General features: G+C 49.0%; 1 protein-coding gene across 3 annotated transcripts; it reads left to right on the forward strand.

Annotated features, from left to right (window-relative positions):
* Positions 1-15,503, forward strand: agtrap (angiotensin II receptor-associated protein). 3 transcript variants are annotated; one of them, XM_070860975.1, is made up of 5 exons: positions 1-84; positions 605-639; positions 7,021-7,132; positions 10,652-10,868; positions 15,118-15,503. In XM_070860975.1, the coding sequence occupies exons 1-5, from the start codon at positions 58-60 to the stop codon at positions 15,234-15,236; spliced, it is 510 nt and encodes a 169-aa protein (XP_070717076.1). In that variant the 5' UTR covers positions 1-57; the 3' UTR covers positions 15,237-15,503. The 3 variants fall into 3 exon arrangements, with proteins under 3 accessions (XP_070717076.1, XP_070717078.1, XP_070717077.1); XM_070860976.1 differs by lacking the exon at positions 1-84 and adding an exon at positions 96-145; XM_070860977.1 differs by lacking the exon at positions 605-639 and having other exon boundaries at positions 10-84.
* The last annotated feature ends 2,278 nt before the right edge of the window (positions 15,504-17,781 follow it).

The following is a 17,781-nucleotide window of genomic DNA, read 5'->3' on the forward strand; positions in this document are numbered from 1 at the left end:
CATGGTGCAGGGTCACGTGGGTGTGTTTAAAGTTTTTGTGCGAGTGAAGAGGCGGCGATGGAGTTGCCAGCGGTTAATCTGAAGGTAGCAGCCCGGGATTGGCGATTGGGGATCAAGCGCAGGCCGCCGGGGGAGCTCTTAAAAGGCAGGGCCGTCGATCCGGTTCTTAAAGGGCCAGCCCGGAAAGTCCGACGTCGGAAAAACATCCAGAACAAGCAGGACTTTAAATAACACGGGGCGGGCGTGTCTGAGACATCGCCACCCCCTCCCCCCCCCTCCTTCACTGCCCCTCCCCTCCTTTTCCTCCCCATCTACCCCTTCCCTCACTTCCCCTTTCCCTCCCCATCTGCCCCACTGTCCTCTGTCCCCTATCCCACTGCCCCACCCCCCCCCCCTTTGAGTTACAGGTTGGATTCTAATTGAGGGGATCGGGGCGGGAGTTTATATATACCCGGGAGAGAGTTACAGGCTATAATCTCGGATGCTCCATGATTCCCTGGGCATGATATTGTGGGAGATATACTTGGTATCGGGCCTGCTCATGTCTCTGGAATTGTAGAGTTTGTCTAGTTATTACAGAATGACCTTGGTTCTGTCCCCACAGATGATCATCTTCGTGCACTGGCTCCTGACAACCTGGTGAGTGATGGATTTGTTAATCCATTCATTAAATTTCTGGTGTCCAACCAATGGAAAAATATGGCAGCACCAACAACCCAGTTGCATTTCTATAGCCCCTTTAATGTAGATAAATGTCCCACAGTGTTTCACAGAGGTGTAATCGGAAATAAATTGGTGTGACAAAGCAGATATATTGGGAGGGGTGACTAAAAACTTGGTCCAAGAGTTGGGTTTTAAAGAAGGTCTGGGGGGGGTGGGTGGTAAAAGAGAGGTCTTGCAGGAGAGGGGGGGGGGGGGGGTAAAAGAGAGGTCTTGCAGGAGAGGGGGCGGGTGGTAAAAGAGAGTTCTTGCAGGAGAGAGGGGGAGGGGGGGGATGGTAAAAGAGAGGTCTTGCAGGAGAGGCAGAGAATTACAGATTGTGAGGGCTGACGTCACATCAGTGATGGGGTGAAGCGAGATGCACAAAAGGCTAGAGCTAGTGGAATTAAAAGTTTGGGAGGGTGGAAATTGTAGGGGTAGAGGAGATTTGCAGAGATGGGGAGCGGTGAGGCCACTAGGGACTTAATGAGAATGAGAATTTTTTTATTGGGGGACTGAAATCCAATGTAGGTTAGTGAGGACAGGAGTGATATGTGAGCAGGACTTGGTGCAGAGTAGAATAAGGGCAACAGAGCCTTGGATGAGTCGAAGTTTATGGAGGGTGGAGGACGGAGGCCGGCCAGGGGAGCATTGGAATAGTCGAGCCTGGAGGTGACAAAGTCGCGGGTGAGGGTTTCAGCAAAGGTGGGCAATGTTATGGAGGTGGAAGTTTGATGGAGAGGAAGCTCAGCTATGGGTTGACTACTATTATTCACGTGAATTTAAATGTCAATTTGTTCCTGAGATGTAGTATTTTAGGTAATTAAATCCCTTTGTGCCCAGAACACACTGCAGGAAAGACAGAGCTGAAACCGGTCACCTGTTGGAATCCCATCTATAAGATATAAATTTTCCATTTTAGCGTTTCTGTTTCGTCAACTCTCCATAGCCAGGCTACCTAACAATATTAATGGCACCCCATATACTAAACCTGGATATGATCCTTTAAAAATGGGCCCTAATTGTGCTGTGGTTAATCTGCCACCCCAGCACTCTGAGCCATTGATTGGCAGACACTGGTCGAGACACTGAATGTTGGCTGTATCTGCAGTCTAACCTCCGTCCTCAACCCTCCAGTAATGCACGGTTTTACTAGAAACAAAATGAGAGTTTATAAAGGTGTTTTTAAAATGATGAATTTTGGGAAGAATACTGTTAAAAGATGAGCTTCAGAGGATTCTAGAATGTTTCAGCATGAGTAGAGCCATTTATTGCTGGATGAGAATAATTAGTTCAGTTAAAGAAATGTCTTGTATTACTGTCATAACAGAGGAGGCTTGTGTACCGTAAGCCGATGACTAAGAAGGAGAGAGCGCAAGTTAAATCTTCATCTGTGTAGTTGCCTCAGCCTAGTTTATTATTTTGTAATGCTATTGAAATTTCACGAGTTCCTGTGATCTTGGGTCAGACTGCATGGAGCAGAGAACATTTCGTGTGAGTTTCCGCAGGGGGAAGAGGGAACAGAAACTCATACAATATTATAGCTCGGAAATAGCCATTTAGCATATTAAATAGTGTCAGTTCCACTCTCCTCGCTCATGAACACTTTTTTAATATTCCTAATTTTCAAGCAACTTTCTAATCCCCTTTGAGTCAGAAATTTGTGGGTTCAAGTCCCACTCCAGGGACTTGAGCAAAAAAAATCTAAGTTGACACTCCAGTGCAGTGCTGAGGGAATGCTGCACTGTCAGAGATAGTGGTTTTCGGATGTGACGTTAAACCAAGGCCCCATCTGCTCTCTGAAGTGGATGTACAAGATCCCATGGCACTATTTCCAAGAAGAGTTGGGGAGTTTTCCCCGGTGTCCAGGCTAATTATCCCTCAATCAACATAACAAAAAACAGATTATCTGCTCATTATCACATTTCTGTTTGTGGTAGCTTGCTTGTGTGCAAATTGGCTGCCGCGTTTCCCACATTACAACAGTGACGACACTCCAAAAGTACTTCATTGGCTGTAAAGTGCTTTGAGACGTCTGGTGGTTGTGAAAGGCGCTATATAAATCCAAGTCTTTTTAAAAGTATTTGTGGCTTCTGCTTCAAAATTGGTTAGTGGCTGAGAATCCCATCTTCTAACCATGCTCTGTGCAAAGACATGTTTCTACTCTCCCCTTTTGGTGATTATATTAAATTTATGCCCTCTCATTATTGTCCCAGTGGAAACAGTCTCACTATCTGCCATGTCAACCCCAGTGAATCTGCTCTGCACCTTACCTATAGTTTTTATATTCTTCCTATAATGCGGTGCCCAAAACTGTGCACAATACTCCTAACTGCAGCTTCACTAAGGTCCTGGTGAGTTCAACATTACCTCCTTGCTTTTGTATCTTATGTCTGTAGATATGAAACCAGGGGTTCTGCTTGCCTTCTGATGCCCTTATCTACTTGCGCTGCCACCTTTTTTAATGACCTGTGGGTATGAACACCAAGTTCCCTCTGCTCCTTTACTCCATTGAAGACTTTGCCCTTTAAGGTGTATTTCCTTTCCATATTCTAATTTCACATTTATTTACACTGGACTGTATCTGCTGCCTATCTGTCCATCTATGTACTGCTCTAGTCTGCAATCTCTTCCTCCACCCCCCCACCCTCTATTTAAGAACATAAGAAATAGGAACAGGATTAGACCATATGGCCCCTCGAGCCTGCTCCGCCATTCAATAAGATCATGGCTGATCAGATCATGGACTCAGCTCCACTTCCTGCCCGCTCCCCATAACCCCTTATCCTTTAAGAAACTGTCTATTTCTGTCTTAAATTTATTCAATGTCCCAGCTTCCACAGCTCTCTGAGGCAGTGAATTCCACAGATTTACAACCCTCTGAGAGAAGAAATTTCTCCTCATCTACGTATTAAATGGGCGGCCCCTTATTCTAAGATCATGCCCACTAGTTCTAGTCTCCCCCATCAGTGGAAACTCTGCATCCACCTTGTCAAGCCCCCTCATAATCTTATACGTTTCGATAATTCTTCTGAATTCCAATGAGTAGAGGCCCAACCTACTCAACCTTTCCTCAAGTCAAACCCCTCATCTCCAGAATCAATCTAGTGAACCTTCTCTGAATTGCCTCCAAAGCAAATATATCCTTTCGTAAATATGGAAACCAAAACTGCACGCAGTATTCCAGGTGTGGCCTCACCAATACCCTGTATAGCTGTAGCAAGACTTCCCTGCTTTTATACTTCATTCTACTTGCAATAAAGGCCAAGATTCCATTGGTCTTCCTGATCACTTGCTGTACCTGCATACTGTCCTTTTGTGTTTCATGCACAAGTACCCCCAGGTCCCACTGTACTGCAGCACTTTGTAATCTTTCTCCATTTACATAATAACTTGTTCTTTGATTTTTTTCCTGCCAAAGTGCATGACCTCACACTTTCCAAATTATACTCCATCTGCCACATTTTTGCCCACTCACTTAGCCTATCTATGTCCTTTTGCAGATTTTTTGTGTCCTCCTCACACATTGCCTTTCCTTCCATCTTTGTATCATCAGCAAACTTGGCTACGTTACACTCAGTTCCATCTTCCAAGTCGTTAATATAGATTGTAAATAGTTGGGGTCCCAACACTGATCCCTGCGGCACCGAATTAGTTATTGGTTGCCAGCCAGGGAATGAACCATTTGTCCCGACTCTGTTTTCTGTTAGTTAGCCAATCCTCTATCCATGCTAATATATTACCCCTGTGAACTTTTATCTTGTGCAGTAATCTTTTATGTGGCACCTTGTCAAATGTCATCAACAAACTTCAGACACTGTCTCCTCAATTCCCAAGTCCAGATATTTAGGTATGCAGTAAATAAGGGCATCCTAAACCCAGACCCCTGGGAAACACTATTCCATTTCATCCCAATCTGAGAAACTTCTTTTTATCCCTGTCCTTTGTTTTTCTTCTACTTTCCCCTTAATTTAATTTCCTATTATCTTTGCCTTATCTCTCTACGGTAGTATCTTATTAAATGCTTCTTGAAGATTAATATCCACTGAATTTCCTTTATTTATCCTCTCCTTTCTTCAAAGAATTCTCTTGAGGTTGGCCAAGCATGAGGCGTCTTTTCGGACTGTGTGCTGACTGACCCCGATTAATTCTTGTTTCTCCAAGTTGCAGTCATTTCATTCCATGCTACAGATTCTAGTATTCATCAACAACTGAAGTGCGGCTAACTCCCTGTAATGATTGGCTTGTCCCAGTCTCCTTGCTTGAAGAGGGGAGTTTGCTCAGGTGAACAGCCAGGCTTGTAGCCAAGAAGGGTTTCAAATTGACTTTTTATTTCAAAAATAAAATAAAATTATGTAATATAATGCAGAAGTTCTAATTGTTTAGACATCATAGCCTCAATTTCTATCCCTCTTTCCGCCCCCCCCCCCCCCCCGCCCCCCGCCATGGATGAGAAAGATTTGGTGGGGGTGGGAGTGGGGGGAGTTAAAATATCAGGATCGTGCACCTCCTGTGCCTATTCGCGAGCGCTGTAATATTCCTGGTGGTGATTTAGGTCCTGGACACGGCTACTGCTTGAAGTAGACTGAGCGTAATGAATGTGCAAAAGTCAAGGCCCGTTGATGTCATGGCACCACAACTTATTTTTAACCCTTATCCCAGGGAGAGTTCCACCGTCTGCCCCACTGCTGGGTTCTCACTCTGGCCATTGTCGGGTGGGCATCTACAGTCATTTTATAGAATCATAGAAATTTGCGGCACAAAAGGAGGCCATTTGGCCCATTGTGTCTGCGCCGGTCGAAAAAGAGCTATCTAGCCTAATCCAGCTTTGTAGCTCTTGGTCTGTAGCCTTGCCGGTTACGGCACTTCAAGTGCACATTCAAGTACTTTTTCAAATGTGATGAGGGTTTCTGCCTCTACCACCCTTTCAGACAGTGAGTTCCAGGCCCCCACCACCCTCTGGGTGAAAAAAATTCTCCTCAACTCCCCTCTAATGACTTTAAATCTATGCCCCTGGTTATTAACATCTCTGCTAGGGGATATAGGTCTTTCCTATGCACTCTATCTAGGCCCTTCATAATTTTATACACCTCAATTAAGTCTCCCCTCTGTTCCAAAGAAAACAACCCCAGCCTAATGAATCTTTCATCATAGCTAAAATTCTCCAGTCCTGGCAACATCCTTGTAAATCGCCTCTGTACCTTTGCTAGTGCAGTCACATCTTTCCTGTAACATGGTGACCGGATCTGTACGCAGTAAATAAGGTCTTCACGTCCATGGCCTTGCCAGGTTCTTGCCCATTTTGGGGATCCCCATTAATATCGGGGCTCCGGTCTCTGACTTGGTTAATAATCTGGTTCCCTGATGGTCGAGTTCAGGCTGTGCAAAGCCAGAAGGTCACCAGTCACTCCTGAGTTTGTGCTGAATGAATTGGAAACGGAAGGAGGTAGATTTAAAATTGCTTGAGTGATGTGGAAACAATTTCTGGTCAACAAATACAGATTGATGTAACTCTGAGGATATTAATAAGGATTTAATTGATTTATCCCAGGGACTGGTGGTAATTAATCTGTACATGTGTGGTTTGCCTCTATTGTGGGCCAGGTTATGAGAATCAAGTGTGGAGGCAAAAAGGCTTTTTTTTAGCTCATTGAGCAAGGTAGGCACGATAGTGAACTGTCGCTAACTTAATCAGCATCATAAAGACAGTACAAGCTGGTTGTGAGGCAAGTGCGTCTTCGAACAGCTGGCTAGGACAAGGTGGTGGGGGATGTGGAGGGGCCACTGTCTTGGGCACTCCTAACCTTCAGGGAGGTTTTTTTGGGGTTGTGTGAGGGTGGGGGTGGTGCAAGTCAGCTGAGATATCGTGATATTGCCTCACTGCTACTTAGAGGCCTGTTGCCTGCTTAGGAGGAAACGATTGAGTCATTCTAAGCCAATCTTGCACATCTCTCTCTCCATTTCCATTACAAAGCAGCAGTGAGCTAGGTAGGGTTGTGTCTCCAGCACTCAGCCACAGAATGGTGCTGTGTGATTTAGGGGGCGGGGATTGTTGTTTACAGTAGGGTCGGAACTTCTTGTGGGATTCTGAACACATCCACTGGAACAAGCAGAGCATTAAAATTCCTGGGAACAACATTTTACGCAGAGCTGGAGACCGATGGGGAGGTGGAGAATCTATTGTGTTGCTTGAGCAAGATCAAGAATCTAAATATAATATTTTAAAAGCTTTCTAATTGTGCCGACACTGGGATTGTTCTACGTGCCTCAAAGAAGCTGTGACCACGAGAGAGCAGCTGATGATGGTTTTCTGTTTAACAGGGGCTTTATGTTTCCGTGGCTCTCGCAATCCTACATCTGGAATAATTACGCTGTTCTGGCCATTGGAGTTTGGGCCATCGCTCAGCGAGACTCTGTTGATGCTCTTGGCATGGTGAGTACCTCCAGCCCAACAATTCTTTCCCAGGTGTGGATGCATCTTCCAGTTCAATGTGCTTCAGTTACATCCCCCTCCCTCCATCTTTGCTGGAATATAGTTCACAGATGCTAACCACCCCTTGATATCTCACCCGAGTGACCATTCTTCACGCGAGTCGAGACAGCAAGTGTTAGCAAACTATTCAGAATAGGGGGAAGCCCACATGATCAGACTTGCACTTCCAGCAGCAGTCTCCGTATAGTCATCAGGAGTGGGGACGATGACTGATTTTTCCAATTTAACTCCCCCGCCCCCCCCCCCACCCAGCACCGTTGTACCTGCCCAGAAATCAGCTACCGGGGACTGGCCGCTCAGTTGCGACAAAGACCGCTCAGCAGTTTTAGGCGGCGGCTGCCCATCAGCATCTTCTCGGGGCAACTAGGAAGGGGCAATAAATGCTGGTCTTACCAGCGCTGCCCACATCCTGAGCATCAATGAAAAAAGGAACCTGGAATCTTCCCAGTCTGTGGGTCACCTCACACTTGAGCCATTGAACCTGTGTGACCTTTCACCCTATCCCATAACCAATTGCCAATTTGCAAGATTCTGGCTGCAGTTCAGTGAATTTGTAAGGATTAAAAAAAGATAATTATTTCAGTAAAGCGAGGTGTGTGGGTGTTTTCTTTAGAAAGAGTAAGGGTGAGTCAGAGTATCTTTCTCTTTCTCCCCCGTTGCCCCCCTCCTCTCTCCCCCGTTGCCCCCCTCCTCTCTCCCCCATTGCCCTCCTCCTCTCTCTCCCCCGTTCTCCCCCCCTCCTCCTCTCTCTCCCCCCCCGTTCCCCCCCTCCTCCTCCTCTCCCCCCGTTCCCCCCCCTCCTCCTCTCTCTCCCCCCCGTTCCCCTCCCTCCTCCTCTCTTTCCCCCCCTCCTCCTCTCTCTCCTCTCTTTCCCCCCCCTCCTCCTCTCTCTCCCCCCCGTTCCCCCCCTCCTCTCTCTCCCCCCCGTTCCCCCCCTCCTCTCTCTCCCCCCCCCGTTCCCCCCCCTCCTCTCTCTCCCCCCGTCCCCCCCCCTCCTCTCTCTCCCCCCCCGTTCCCCCCCTCCTCTCTCTCCCCCCCCGTTCCCCCCCTCCTCTCTCTCCCCCCCATTCCCCCCTCCTCTCTCTCCCCCCCCCCCCCGTTCCCCCTCCTCCTCTCTCCCCCCTCCCGTTCCCCCACTCTTCTCTCTCCCCCCCGTTCCCCCCCTCCTCTCTCTCCCCCCCTCCCTCTCTCTCCCCCCCGTTCCCCCCTTCCTCTCTCTCCCCCCCGTTCCCCCCTTCCTCTCTCTCCCCCCCTTTCCCCCCTCCTCTCTCTCCCCCCCTTTCCCCCCCTCCTCTCTCTCCCCCCCTTTCCCCCCTCCTCTCTCTCCCCCCCGTTCCCCCCCTCCTCTCTCTCCCCCCCCGTTCCCCCCCTCCTCTCTCTCTCCCCCCGTTCCCCCCCTCCTCTCTCTCCCCCCGTTCCCCCCCTCCTCTCTCTCCCCCCCGTTCCCCCCCTCCTCTCTCTCCCCCCCGTTCCCCCCCTCCTCTCTCTCCCCCCCGTTCCCCCCCTCCTCTCTCTCCCCCCCGTTCCCCCCTCCTCTCTCTCCCCCCGTTCCCCCCCTCCTCTCTCTTCCCCCCTCCTCTCTCTCCCCCCGTTCCCCCCCTCCTCTCTCTCCCCCCCGTTCCCCCCCTCCTCTCTCTCTCCCCCCGTTCCCCCCCTCCTCTCTCTCTCCCCCCGTTCCCCCCTCCTCTCTCTCTCCCCCCGTTCCCCCCTCCTCTCTCTCTCCCCCCCGTTCCCCCCCTCCTCTCTCTCTCCCCCCGTTCCCCCCTCTCTCTCTCTCCCCCCGTCCCCCCTCCTCCCCCCCTCCTCTCTCTCTCCCCCCCGTTCCCCCCCTCCTCTCTCTCTCCCCCCCGTTCCCCCCCTCCTCTCTCTCTCCCCCCCGTTCCCCCCCTCCTCTCTCTCTCCCCCCCGTTCCCCCCCTCCTCTCTCTCTCTCCCCCCGTCCCCCTCCTCTCTCTCTCTCCCCCCCGTTCCCCCCCTCCTCTCTCTCTCTCCCCCCCGTACCCCCCTCCTCTCTCTCTCTCTCTCCCCCCCGTTCCCCCCTCCCTCTCTCTCTCTCCCCCCCGTTCCCCCCCTCCTCTCTCTCTCTCCCCCCCGTACCCCCCTCCTCTCTCTCTCTCTCTCCCCCCCGTTCCCCCCCTCCTCTCTCTCTCTCCCCCCCGTTCCCCCCTCCTCTCTCTCTCCCCCCCGTTCCCCCCTCCTCTCTCTCTCCCCCCCCCCGTTCCCCCCCTCCTCTCTCTCTTCCCCCCCCGTTCCCCCCCTTCTCTCTCTCTTCCCCCCGTTCCCCCCCCTCCTCTCTCTCTCCCCCCCCGTTCCCCCCTCCTCTCTCTCCCCCCCCCGTTCCCCCCCTCCTTTCTCTCCCCCCCGTTCCCCCCCTCCTCTCTCTCTCTCCCCCCCCGTTCCCCCCCTCCTCTCTCTCTCTCCCCCCGTTCCCCCCCTCCTCTCTCTCTCTCCCCCCCGTACCCCCCTCCTCTCTCTCTCTCTCTCCCCCCCCGTTCCCCCCTCCTCTCTCTCTCTCCCCCCCCCGTTCCCCCCTCCTCTCTCTCCCCCCCCCCGTTCCCCCCCTCCTCTCTCTCTCCCCCCCCCCGTTCCCCCCCTCCTCTCTCTCTTCCCCCCCGTTCCCCCCCTTCTCTCTCTCTTCCCCCCCCGTTCCCCCCCCCTCCTCCTCTCTCTCTCCCCCCCCGTTCCCCCCCTCCTCTCTCTCCCCCCCCGTTCCCCCCCTCCTTTCTCTCCACCCCCGTTCCCCCCCTCTCTCTCTCCTCCCCCCGTTCCCCCACCTCCTCACTCTCTCCATCACCCCACATGTGCTTAACCCATTTCCCATTCCTCTGAAAAGAAGTGGGAGAGATAAATTGTGAATTACAATGACTGCAGCTAGGTGGGAAATAAAGAATTGTAGCAATGGAATGAGCACAAGGCTGTGCTTGCCTCGTACTGTGATTATGTGCGTGTGATGATGCGACTGTTGGGCACGAACAGTCCAAGCACCAATCGCTAATTGCTTGAGTCCAGTGTTGTGCCTGAGGTTTAAAACACTCTCGTTCATCCTGACAGTTACAGTGAGGTCATTATCAACTGACCAGCTCAGCAACAGGACATGTCAAAACATGTTCACATGTACACACAGTAGACATTGTGAGCAATATCCCTGAGGCAGATCTGTCGTGCTGGATTCACAGAGTTTCTTTCACCTCCTGGAATGGTCTAGCACCTCTGGGCTGTGACCCATTCTTAAACTTGGTGCACCTGGGTCAAGGATTACTGCAGAACCATGGTTGGTTAGCCTGCGAATGGTGCATCGAGTTACGAGAGTAAACGTGTGTTGGACACAGTGAGGTCTCCCTTTCGCTTTGCTAGTCCCGTGTTTAGTTCACCGTTACCTGCTGTCATACTGGCAACCAATGTCCTGTGACTGCCTGCTAGTGATTGGATGTTGAATCTGATGTCTTACTTTTTCTTTCAGTATTTATTTGGCGTGCTGATAACAATCCTCACAGATATCATCCACATCGCGATTGGCTACAACCGTTTCGCTGCCGTGCAAAGCGACATTGCATTGAGGGACCAGTTCCGCTTCAGTGTTGGCATGGCAATTTTGAGCCTCCTTCTGAAACCGGTTTCATGTCTCTTTGTGTATCAGATGTACAAGGAACGAGGGGGTGATTGCAACTTAAACATTGGTAAGAGCCTAGCCCACCTGTACTTGTCACTATAACCCTGGGCAACAGTAGCGGGGCAAGATGATGCACTAAAGGAAACCTTGGAGCTTGATAAATCTGCACAGCGAGAAGCACCGATTTGGTGTGTTGTCTTTCCCCACCCCAGTGGCACCTGGTAGAGCAAAGGCGTTGTCATTCTGTACAAACCAGGTGACCTCCCCCTCTCCCCCCCCCCCCCCCCCCCCCCCCCCCCAAGCTCCGGAGTGGGGAGCTTCTGCCACACCCCCGCAACCTCGCTCCCCAGCATGACCTCATCTAGGAACACATGCTGCACAGCAGATGGGACAGGCTGTATCTTGGCGACAGGCGCAAGTGTAGAATTTGCAACATGCTGGATTTACCTGTGTGCTGCTGTCGTGTCCGCTGAGCAGGTTGCTCTGAGGCTGCAGCAAGTCACACACACATACACTGGGGCAAACCTCCTGCTCCCAACAGGTTGGCTGTTACAACAGCATGGGGTGCAGCACTTGGCAATTATAACGTTGTCCAACAGTAATAGCCATTTCTGTTGGGTCTATGCACCAGATTGAATTGAGCGTCAAAGACACAAATCTGATTGGAGTGAGTGAGCGCGCAGATCAGTCCGATCTGTTGGGTGGGTGGGTGGGAAGCACAGACTCTCATTGGGGTTGGGGGGGGGGGTGGGGGCGGTAGCCACAAACACAGACTCTTGGAGACAGAGGGCTGGGGGGCATACACTCGGTGGCGGGGGGAGGAGGGGCATAGACTGAGATTGGAGAGATTCAAATCCCAACTGAGCCTAATTATGTCCTTGCCTGAGATCCACACTCTTGTTTGAAATAAGGTGAAACAATTTCATTGTGAATTTCAACAGCTATCTCCCTGTTAATAATTACATCCATGAAAATAATAAAACATTTTCTCAAATTTTGGAGTTTGACAAGTTTGGGCAAACAATGGCTGTGTCCAACGCCCCAAGCCCTCGAGAAGGTCCGTTCCGTGGGTGCAGTATTCAAGAAGCAGTGAATTCATTGTATTCATCTGGGGGAAGGGGCTATATTTTATATAACTGTGCTTAATATTCCTGTTTTATGTTGTACGTGTTCTGTTTTGTTTCTTTAGTTACCTGCTTCTCAACCTTCCGAAGGTGTCATCAAAGCTTATGTTTGTGTTTTTCTTTCTTTCTTTCTCTCTATCTCTCTCTCTCTCTCTCTCTCTCTCTCTGCTCTCTCTGCTCTCTCCATCTCAGACCTGGACAGTTCCATTGACAGCAGGTTTACGTGCGATAGCGTTGAATCCACTGCTCGCTATGGTTGCTCCTACTGAACCACCCGTCCCTGCCTCTCCTGCAGTGCGTGTCCACTCTTCCTCCCTTTGCTGCAACCCGCAGCCCTCCTGCTTTGATCGGTGATCTTCCAATAATCACATGATCCCTCCTTGGCTGCTGAAATGTTGCTGCCGTTTTTATCCTGTTATTGTTTATTTGTTCTTTGCAAAGATCCAGATTATTTCAAGTTTGCATTTTTCATTTTTTGTATAACATTTCTGGATTTAAAAAAAATGTATTTGTTTGTTGTTCATATTCTCTTTGAAATGGAATTTTATCAAAGCTGTGGATATTTGAATGAAGGTTTGTGGTTTGGTTGAGTACCCGTTACGAAGCTTTCCTGGAGGCCCAGTGATTGGCTGACCACATGGATTAGAAATTCACAGGTTCAATCTTGCTCTGTGCTGAGTTTACTAATCTTAGCTGAAGCACTATAGTTTGTCTCGAGGCTCCTGTGTTGGGGAGGATGAAATCAGATGACACTAAAATAGGAGGCATGGTGAATAATTCTGAGGACTAAAGGAAGCTGCAAGGGGATATTGATAAGATGGTGGAATGGGCAAAGAAGTGGCTGATATAATTCAATGTCAATAAGTGTCGGAGGTACATTTTGGTAAACTAATTATACTTTGAGCAAAGATATTCCCCAGCTTTGGTTCTCCAGTACCAACTATCTCCTTAAACCCCTCTCCCCTGCTCCCTCCTCCCTTACTTCCAACAAATGTCATTAAAATTGAGACCATTCATTTAGCCTTTTCTGCTGCATCCACCTCGATCCCTGAACCCGCGTCTTTCGCTCCTTTTTCCCCTCATGCCCTTTCCGCACTCACCTTGTCCATGAAACCTACTGCTGTTCCCTTAACCCCATTCCCAGTAAACTGCTGACCACCCAACTTCCCTTCCTGGCTCCTTGCAAGTTGACGTCTAAATGGTTCCCTCCTCGGGTACTGTCTCTTTTTCCCCCCCCCCACCCCTTTTTCAAAACTGCTGTCATCACCCTCCCCCCCCCCCCCCCCCACCCCCTGAAAAAAATCACCTTTAACCCCTCTCTCTAGAAACCACCACTTTGTCTGCAACCTCCCTTTCCTCTCCAAAGTTCTTGAATGTGTTGTAGCTCCCAAATCTGTGCCCATCTTCCACGCAACTTCATGTTTGAATCTCTCCAATCCAGGGTTTCTGCCCCTTCCCCAGCACTGAAACAGCCCAAAGTGGCATGGATTTAGGTTGTGGTACTCTCTCTCTCTCTCCTCATTCTGCTCAATCTCTCTCTGCAGTCTTTGACACTGTTGACCACACTATTCTCCTCCGCTGTCCAGTTGAGTAGGGCTGCCCTTGCTTGGTTTCACTTTTGCCTCCAATCATAGCCAGAACATCTCCAGCAATAGTATCTGTTCCTGTTCTTACACCGTTGCCTCTGGAGGCCCCCCAAGAATCTCCCCTTGACCCTCTCCTCCTCCTCATCTACATACTGTCATCCAAAGACGTGTGGTTCGCTTCCACGTATGTGTTCTCTGATGGCAGCCGACTCTACACCTCCACCACCTCTCCCGATCACTTCACTGCCTCTCTGTTGTCAAACTGCTTATCTGACATCCAGTATTGGATGAGCTGCAATTTCCCTCCAGTTAAGCAATGGGAAGACAAAAGCCATTGTCTTTAGCCTCAGCCTCAACTTCCATACCTTTGCCACTGTTTCAGGTTGCACCTGACTTTTTAACCTCGGTGTCCTATTTGACTTCAAACTGAACTTCTGAACCCATATCCGCTCCATCACATAGGTCGCCAACTTCCACCCTGTAACGTTGTCTGTCTCCACCCCTTCCTCAGCTCACCTGCTGCTGAAACCCTCAATCGTGCCGTTGTAACCTCCAGACTCGATTCTTCCAACACTCTACTGGCCAGTCCCCGTGAACTTCAATTCATTCTCAACTCTTCTGCTTATACCCAATCCCACACTAAGTCCCGTTCATCCACCATCCCTGTGCTTATTGACCTACTTTGGTTCTCATGCTCATGTTTAAATCCCTTCATGGCCATGCCCTTCACTATCTCTAATGTTCTCCAGCCATTCAAACCTCCGGGAACTCTGCGTTCCTCTGACTGGCCTATTGTGCATCCCCCTCCCTTTGCCCCATGATTGGGGGCCATGCCTTCAACCGTTTAAGCCCCACAATCTGGAATTCTCTCCCTAAACCCCTCTGCCTCTCCACCTCCATCTTATCCTTTAAAACCTCCTTAAAATGCACTTTTTTGACCAAGTTTTTAACTCGCTCCTCCTGATATCTCCTTTGACGGTGTCAATTATTGTCTGATTACACTTCTGTGAAGTGTCTTGGGACAGTTTGCAAATTGTTGTTGATTTGTTAGAGATGTTTAAAATTATGAAGGGATGAGACAGAGTAGATAAAAACAGTTTCCAGTGATTGAGGGGCTGTAGGTAAAAGAATAAATGTGACAGAACAGAAGAAATGTATTTTAGAGGTGAGAGGCTGTGGAATGTCAGTGAATGAAGCAGAGACAATATCAATATTTAAGGATAGATTAGATAGACAGTTGAAGGCAAAGGGAATAAAGAGAGATGGGCACAGGGCAAGAACATGGGATGAGGGTTACTACTAACTGTCTAGTTGGATCAAACAGCCTGTTTCCTTGCAGTAATTTCTATATACCTTTCTGAGACTACAAATGATTTTACTGCCCATTCCTCAGTCTGAGGTTAGACAGCTGAGCAGTTCCAAGCTCTACCAATGTTGCTTTATCAAACTCGTGCTGTAGAATTCTGGCAGCTCGCTGTGAGCTCGTGGTTGAAACCAGGTCAGTGTAGAGGTTTTCGGGTTGCACACTTTAGTTGTTTTCAGTTATTTCTGCCAATGATCTGTGGGGGGGAGAGAAAATGACTTTTCTTTGAATTGTTCTGTACAGGTTTTCCAGATTTAACTGGTAGTCGCGATCGAACTTCATACCAAACGATCGATGGGCAGGCACCTGACCACCAGCCCGCTGCTTCTGCGGGGATCAAGACCCCGACCACAGTCTATTAATGATCAAGCTGTAAGGTGCCACTGCATGGAAGCCTGTATAAACGCCTTGTGCCTTAGATTCAGTAACCACCTGCTCGTGTGTGTGTGTGGTGTGTTGGTGAGTGAATGTGTCCGGGTTCTGTGCCAATGTCCTTTCCTGTTCCAGATGGTGAGGTTGCTATCGTGACTGCCCAGGAGGCACAAAGTTGCCTGGAGTTGGAGGCTGCAGATTGTTGCACTTAAGGAAATTCTGGCCCTGGTGAATTCAAAGGTCACAGATGTGGCAAACAAGCAAGTCTTTCTACTGCTTCCCAACCAGGATCCAGTTGCACTCGGGCCACTATCTAGGCTTGCAACACTTGTAAAGTACCTCAGCTTGCAAGAATCATAGCCAATACCAGTCACCTCTGCCTCTTAAGGTACCAGTGGTTATTGGGACATAGCAGTTGAATGGCTGTTTATTATTTTCAGGGGATTGCAGTCCTGGCTGAATACAAGACGCAGAGTGAAAGCTGTTGCCAGCTCTCCAGATATATAAAGGCACTGCTCAGCGCAGTAACAGTGAGCCATAATGACCAAAGGGTTGAAGGTGATTTGCCTCAAACCCTGACTAAAACTACCTCAGGAGGCAGAGGTGACTGGTATTGGCTCTGATTCTTGCAAGCTGAGATACTTTACAAGTGTTGCAAGCCTAGATAGTGGCCCCTGAGTGCAACTGGATCCTGGTTGGGAAGCAGTAGAAAGACTTGCTTGTTTGCCACATCTGTGACCTTTGAAAAATGAGATTCAGGATGGGAAGAGTCTGCCTGCTTTATATTGAATTGCAGGTATTACTGGCTGACTGCACTCTACAATATAAAAGGGCCACTAGTCACCCACCAACAGGGACCTCCCCACCAGCAGCTCACTGGATTACTGCTATGTTTTAACTCCTGAAACTTGTGGCTGTGTTAGAATTTACACTAATATCTAACTTCATGCTTCCGCTTTCTTGCTCACAAGCTATTTGAAATTTTGTAGCTCCAGTAATTTTGTCTTCGTGGAAACACCCTCCGAGATTTGGCAGAGTGGATAAGAGGTTTAATGCTGCTCTGAATTCGACTACTGTCAGAATTCTGTGCTCCCAGACTCCACAGCCAGAGGTGCTCTGTTGGACCGGTATAAAAGCTGCTCAACTGCTGGTTTTCAGGGGGACACAGAAGAGTGGCACCAAGTGACCAGCCCTGTCCTCCCCTCTCCAGGAAAGTGATTCAGGAACTTGCTATTTGGGAATTGAAGGCACAAACCTGTGTTGCACACAGTACATTGCATCTCTCTCCATCACCGCCCCCAACCCCCCCACAATGCTCGATGAATTGTGTAGCCCATGTGGAATGGTGCAGATTTGATGGGCTGATAGAATGTTACAGCACAGAAACAGTTCAGAGAGTAAACAGCGCTCTAGTTTGCTGTGGGCCTGGAAACAGTTCAGACTGCAGGAAGGGATCGCTTCTCGTGGTTTCGCTTTCCATTTCCAAAAGCAGACTGGACAAAGATTATATTTGCATTTGTAAATTCCACATTCCAGAAAAGCATTTCTGTAATGCCAAAGTTGGTGTGTAAATGGGCTCTTAATTTCTATTAACTAGCAAGTAGCTTGATCTTGCAATATAGCACAATTGCTGAATAAAGGAAAGTGACTGAGACCAGTGCAAGCAGTTGTTGGAGAACTGCTGCTGTTGCCTGTGGAAATGGCGGAGGGTTAACAGCTTTTCCACAAAGATCATTTTTTTCTGTCCCACTCTCGGGCTGGTTGCTTGCCTTAGCATGTGATCCTATCACCATGGAAACAGGAACCAGATATCAATCTTGGGCTCGCTGTGTGGTTGAACATTTAAATCCTGATATGTTATTCTGCTCAATTTTGTGCCATTTGTTCTGATTTTGGTGCCTCGTTATTGTCAGCATCCTGAATGGTATGATTGTGAAATGTATCATTTATTATTGCCAATAAAATCCATTAACATGGACAGACTGCAGTAAGCATATCTCTGAATAAAGGCTACTAAATACAGATGCACTGCAACATGGTTTAAACAGAGACAGTTGGCAACATGGAATGAAGGCATTCTGATTCTTTTCCAATGAACAAAAGCAGCTGAATTTTAGGAAACCTCAACAATACCAGTGAGAATTTGCTGATCGTGATTTAAAAAAAAAATAAAAGATACATGTAGGCAGTCACCTTGCTACTAGTATCCATGTCTGCACGAGCCACAATACTGGATACTGTCTCTGCATGTTGGGAACAAGTGCAGCAACGACCTGTCCAACAGATTACTTCAAGTCAAATACTAAACCACAGATTCAAGGTCATCCAATCACAAGTCTTCAGTTATTTCCCAACAGTAGCTTTGAGGCTGGCTTTTGCAATCATCTTAACCGCATCCTCTTGCAACACACACACACCCAACTCCCTGGCACTGAAACATCTCTGCCACCCACACCTTGCTCATCACTCACTGTAACTGCGGGAGATCTAATTTCTCTCATAATTCCTCACTTAACTCATCCGTAATGAATGATG

Source organism: Pristiophorus japonicus, chromosome 18, assembly GCF_044704955.1.
Source record: "Pristiophorus japonicus isolate sPriJap1 chromosome 18, sPriJap1.hap1, whole genome shotgun sequence".
In the NCBI taxonomy this organism is placed as follows: domain Eukaryota; kingdom Metazoa; phylum Chordata; class Chondrichthyes; family Pristiophoridae; genus Pristiophorus; species Pristiophorus japonicus.

Excerpts from the sequence above, each read along its gene's own strand:
- agtrap (XM_070860975.1), top strand. The coding sequence starts at position 58 with ATGGAGTTGCCAGCGGTTAATCTGAAG. Across the intron at positions 640-7,020 it reads CACTGGCTCCTGACAACCTG|GGGCTTTATGTTTCCGTGGC; the intron begins GTGAGTGATGGA and ends TCTGTTTAACAG. Across the intron at positions 7,133-10,651 it reads CTGTTGATGCTCTTGGCATG|TATTTATTTGGCGTGCTGAT; the intron begins GTGAGTACCTCC and ends TTTTTCTTTCAG.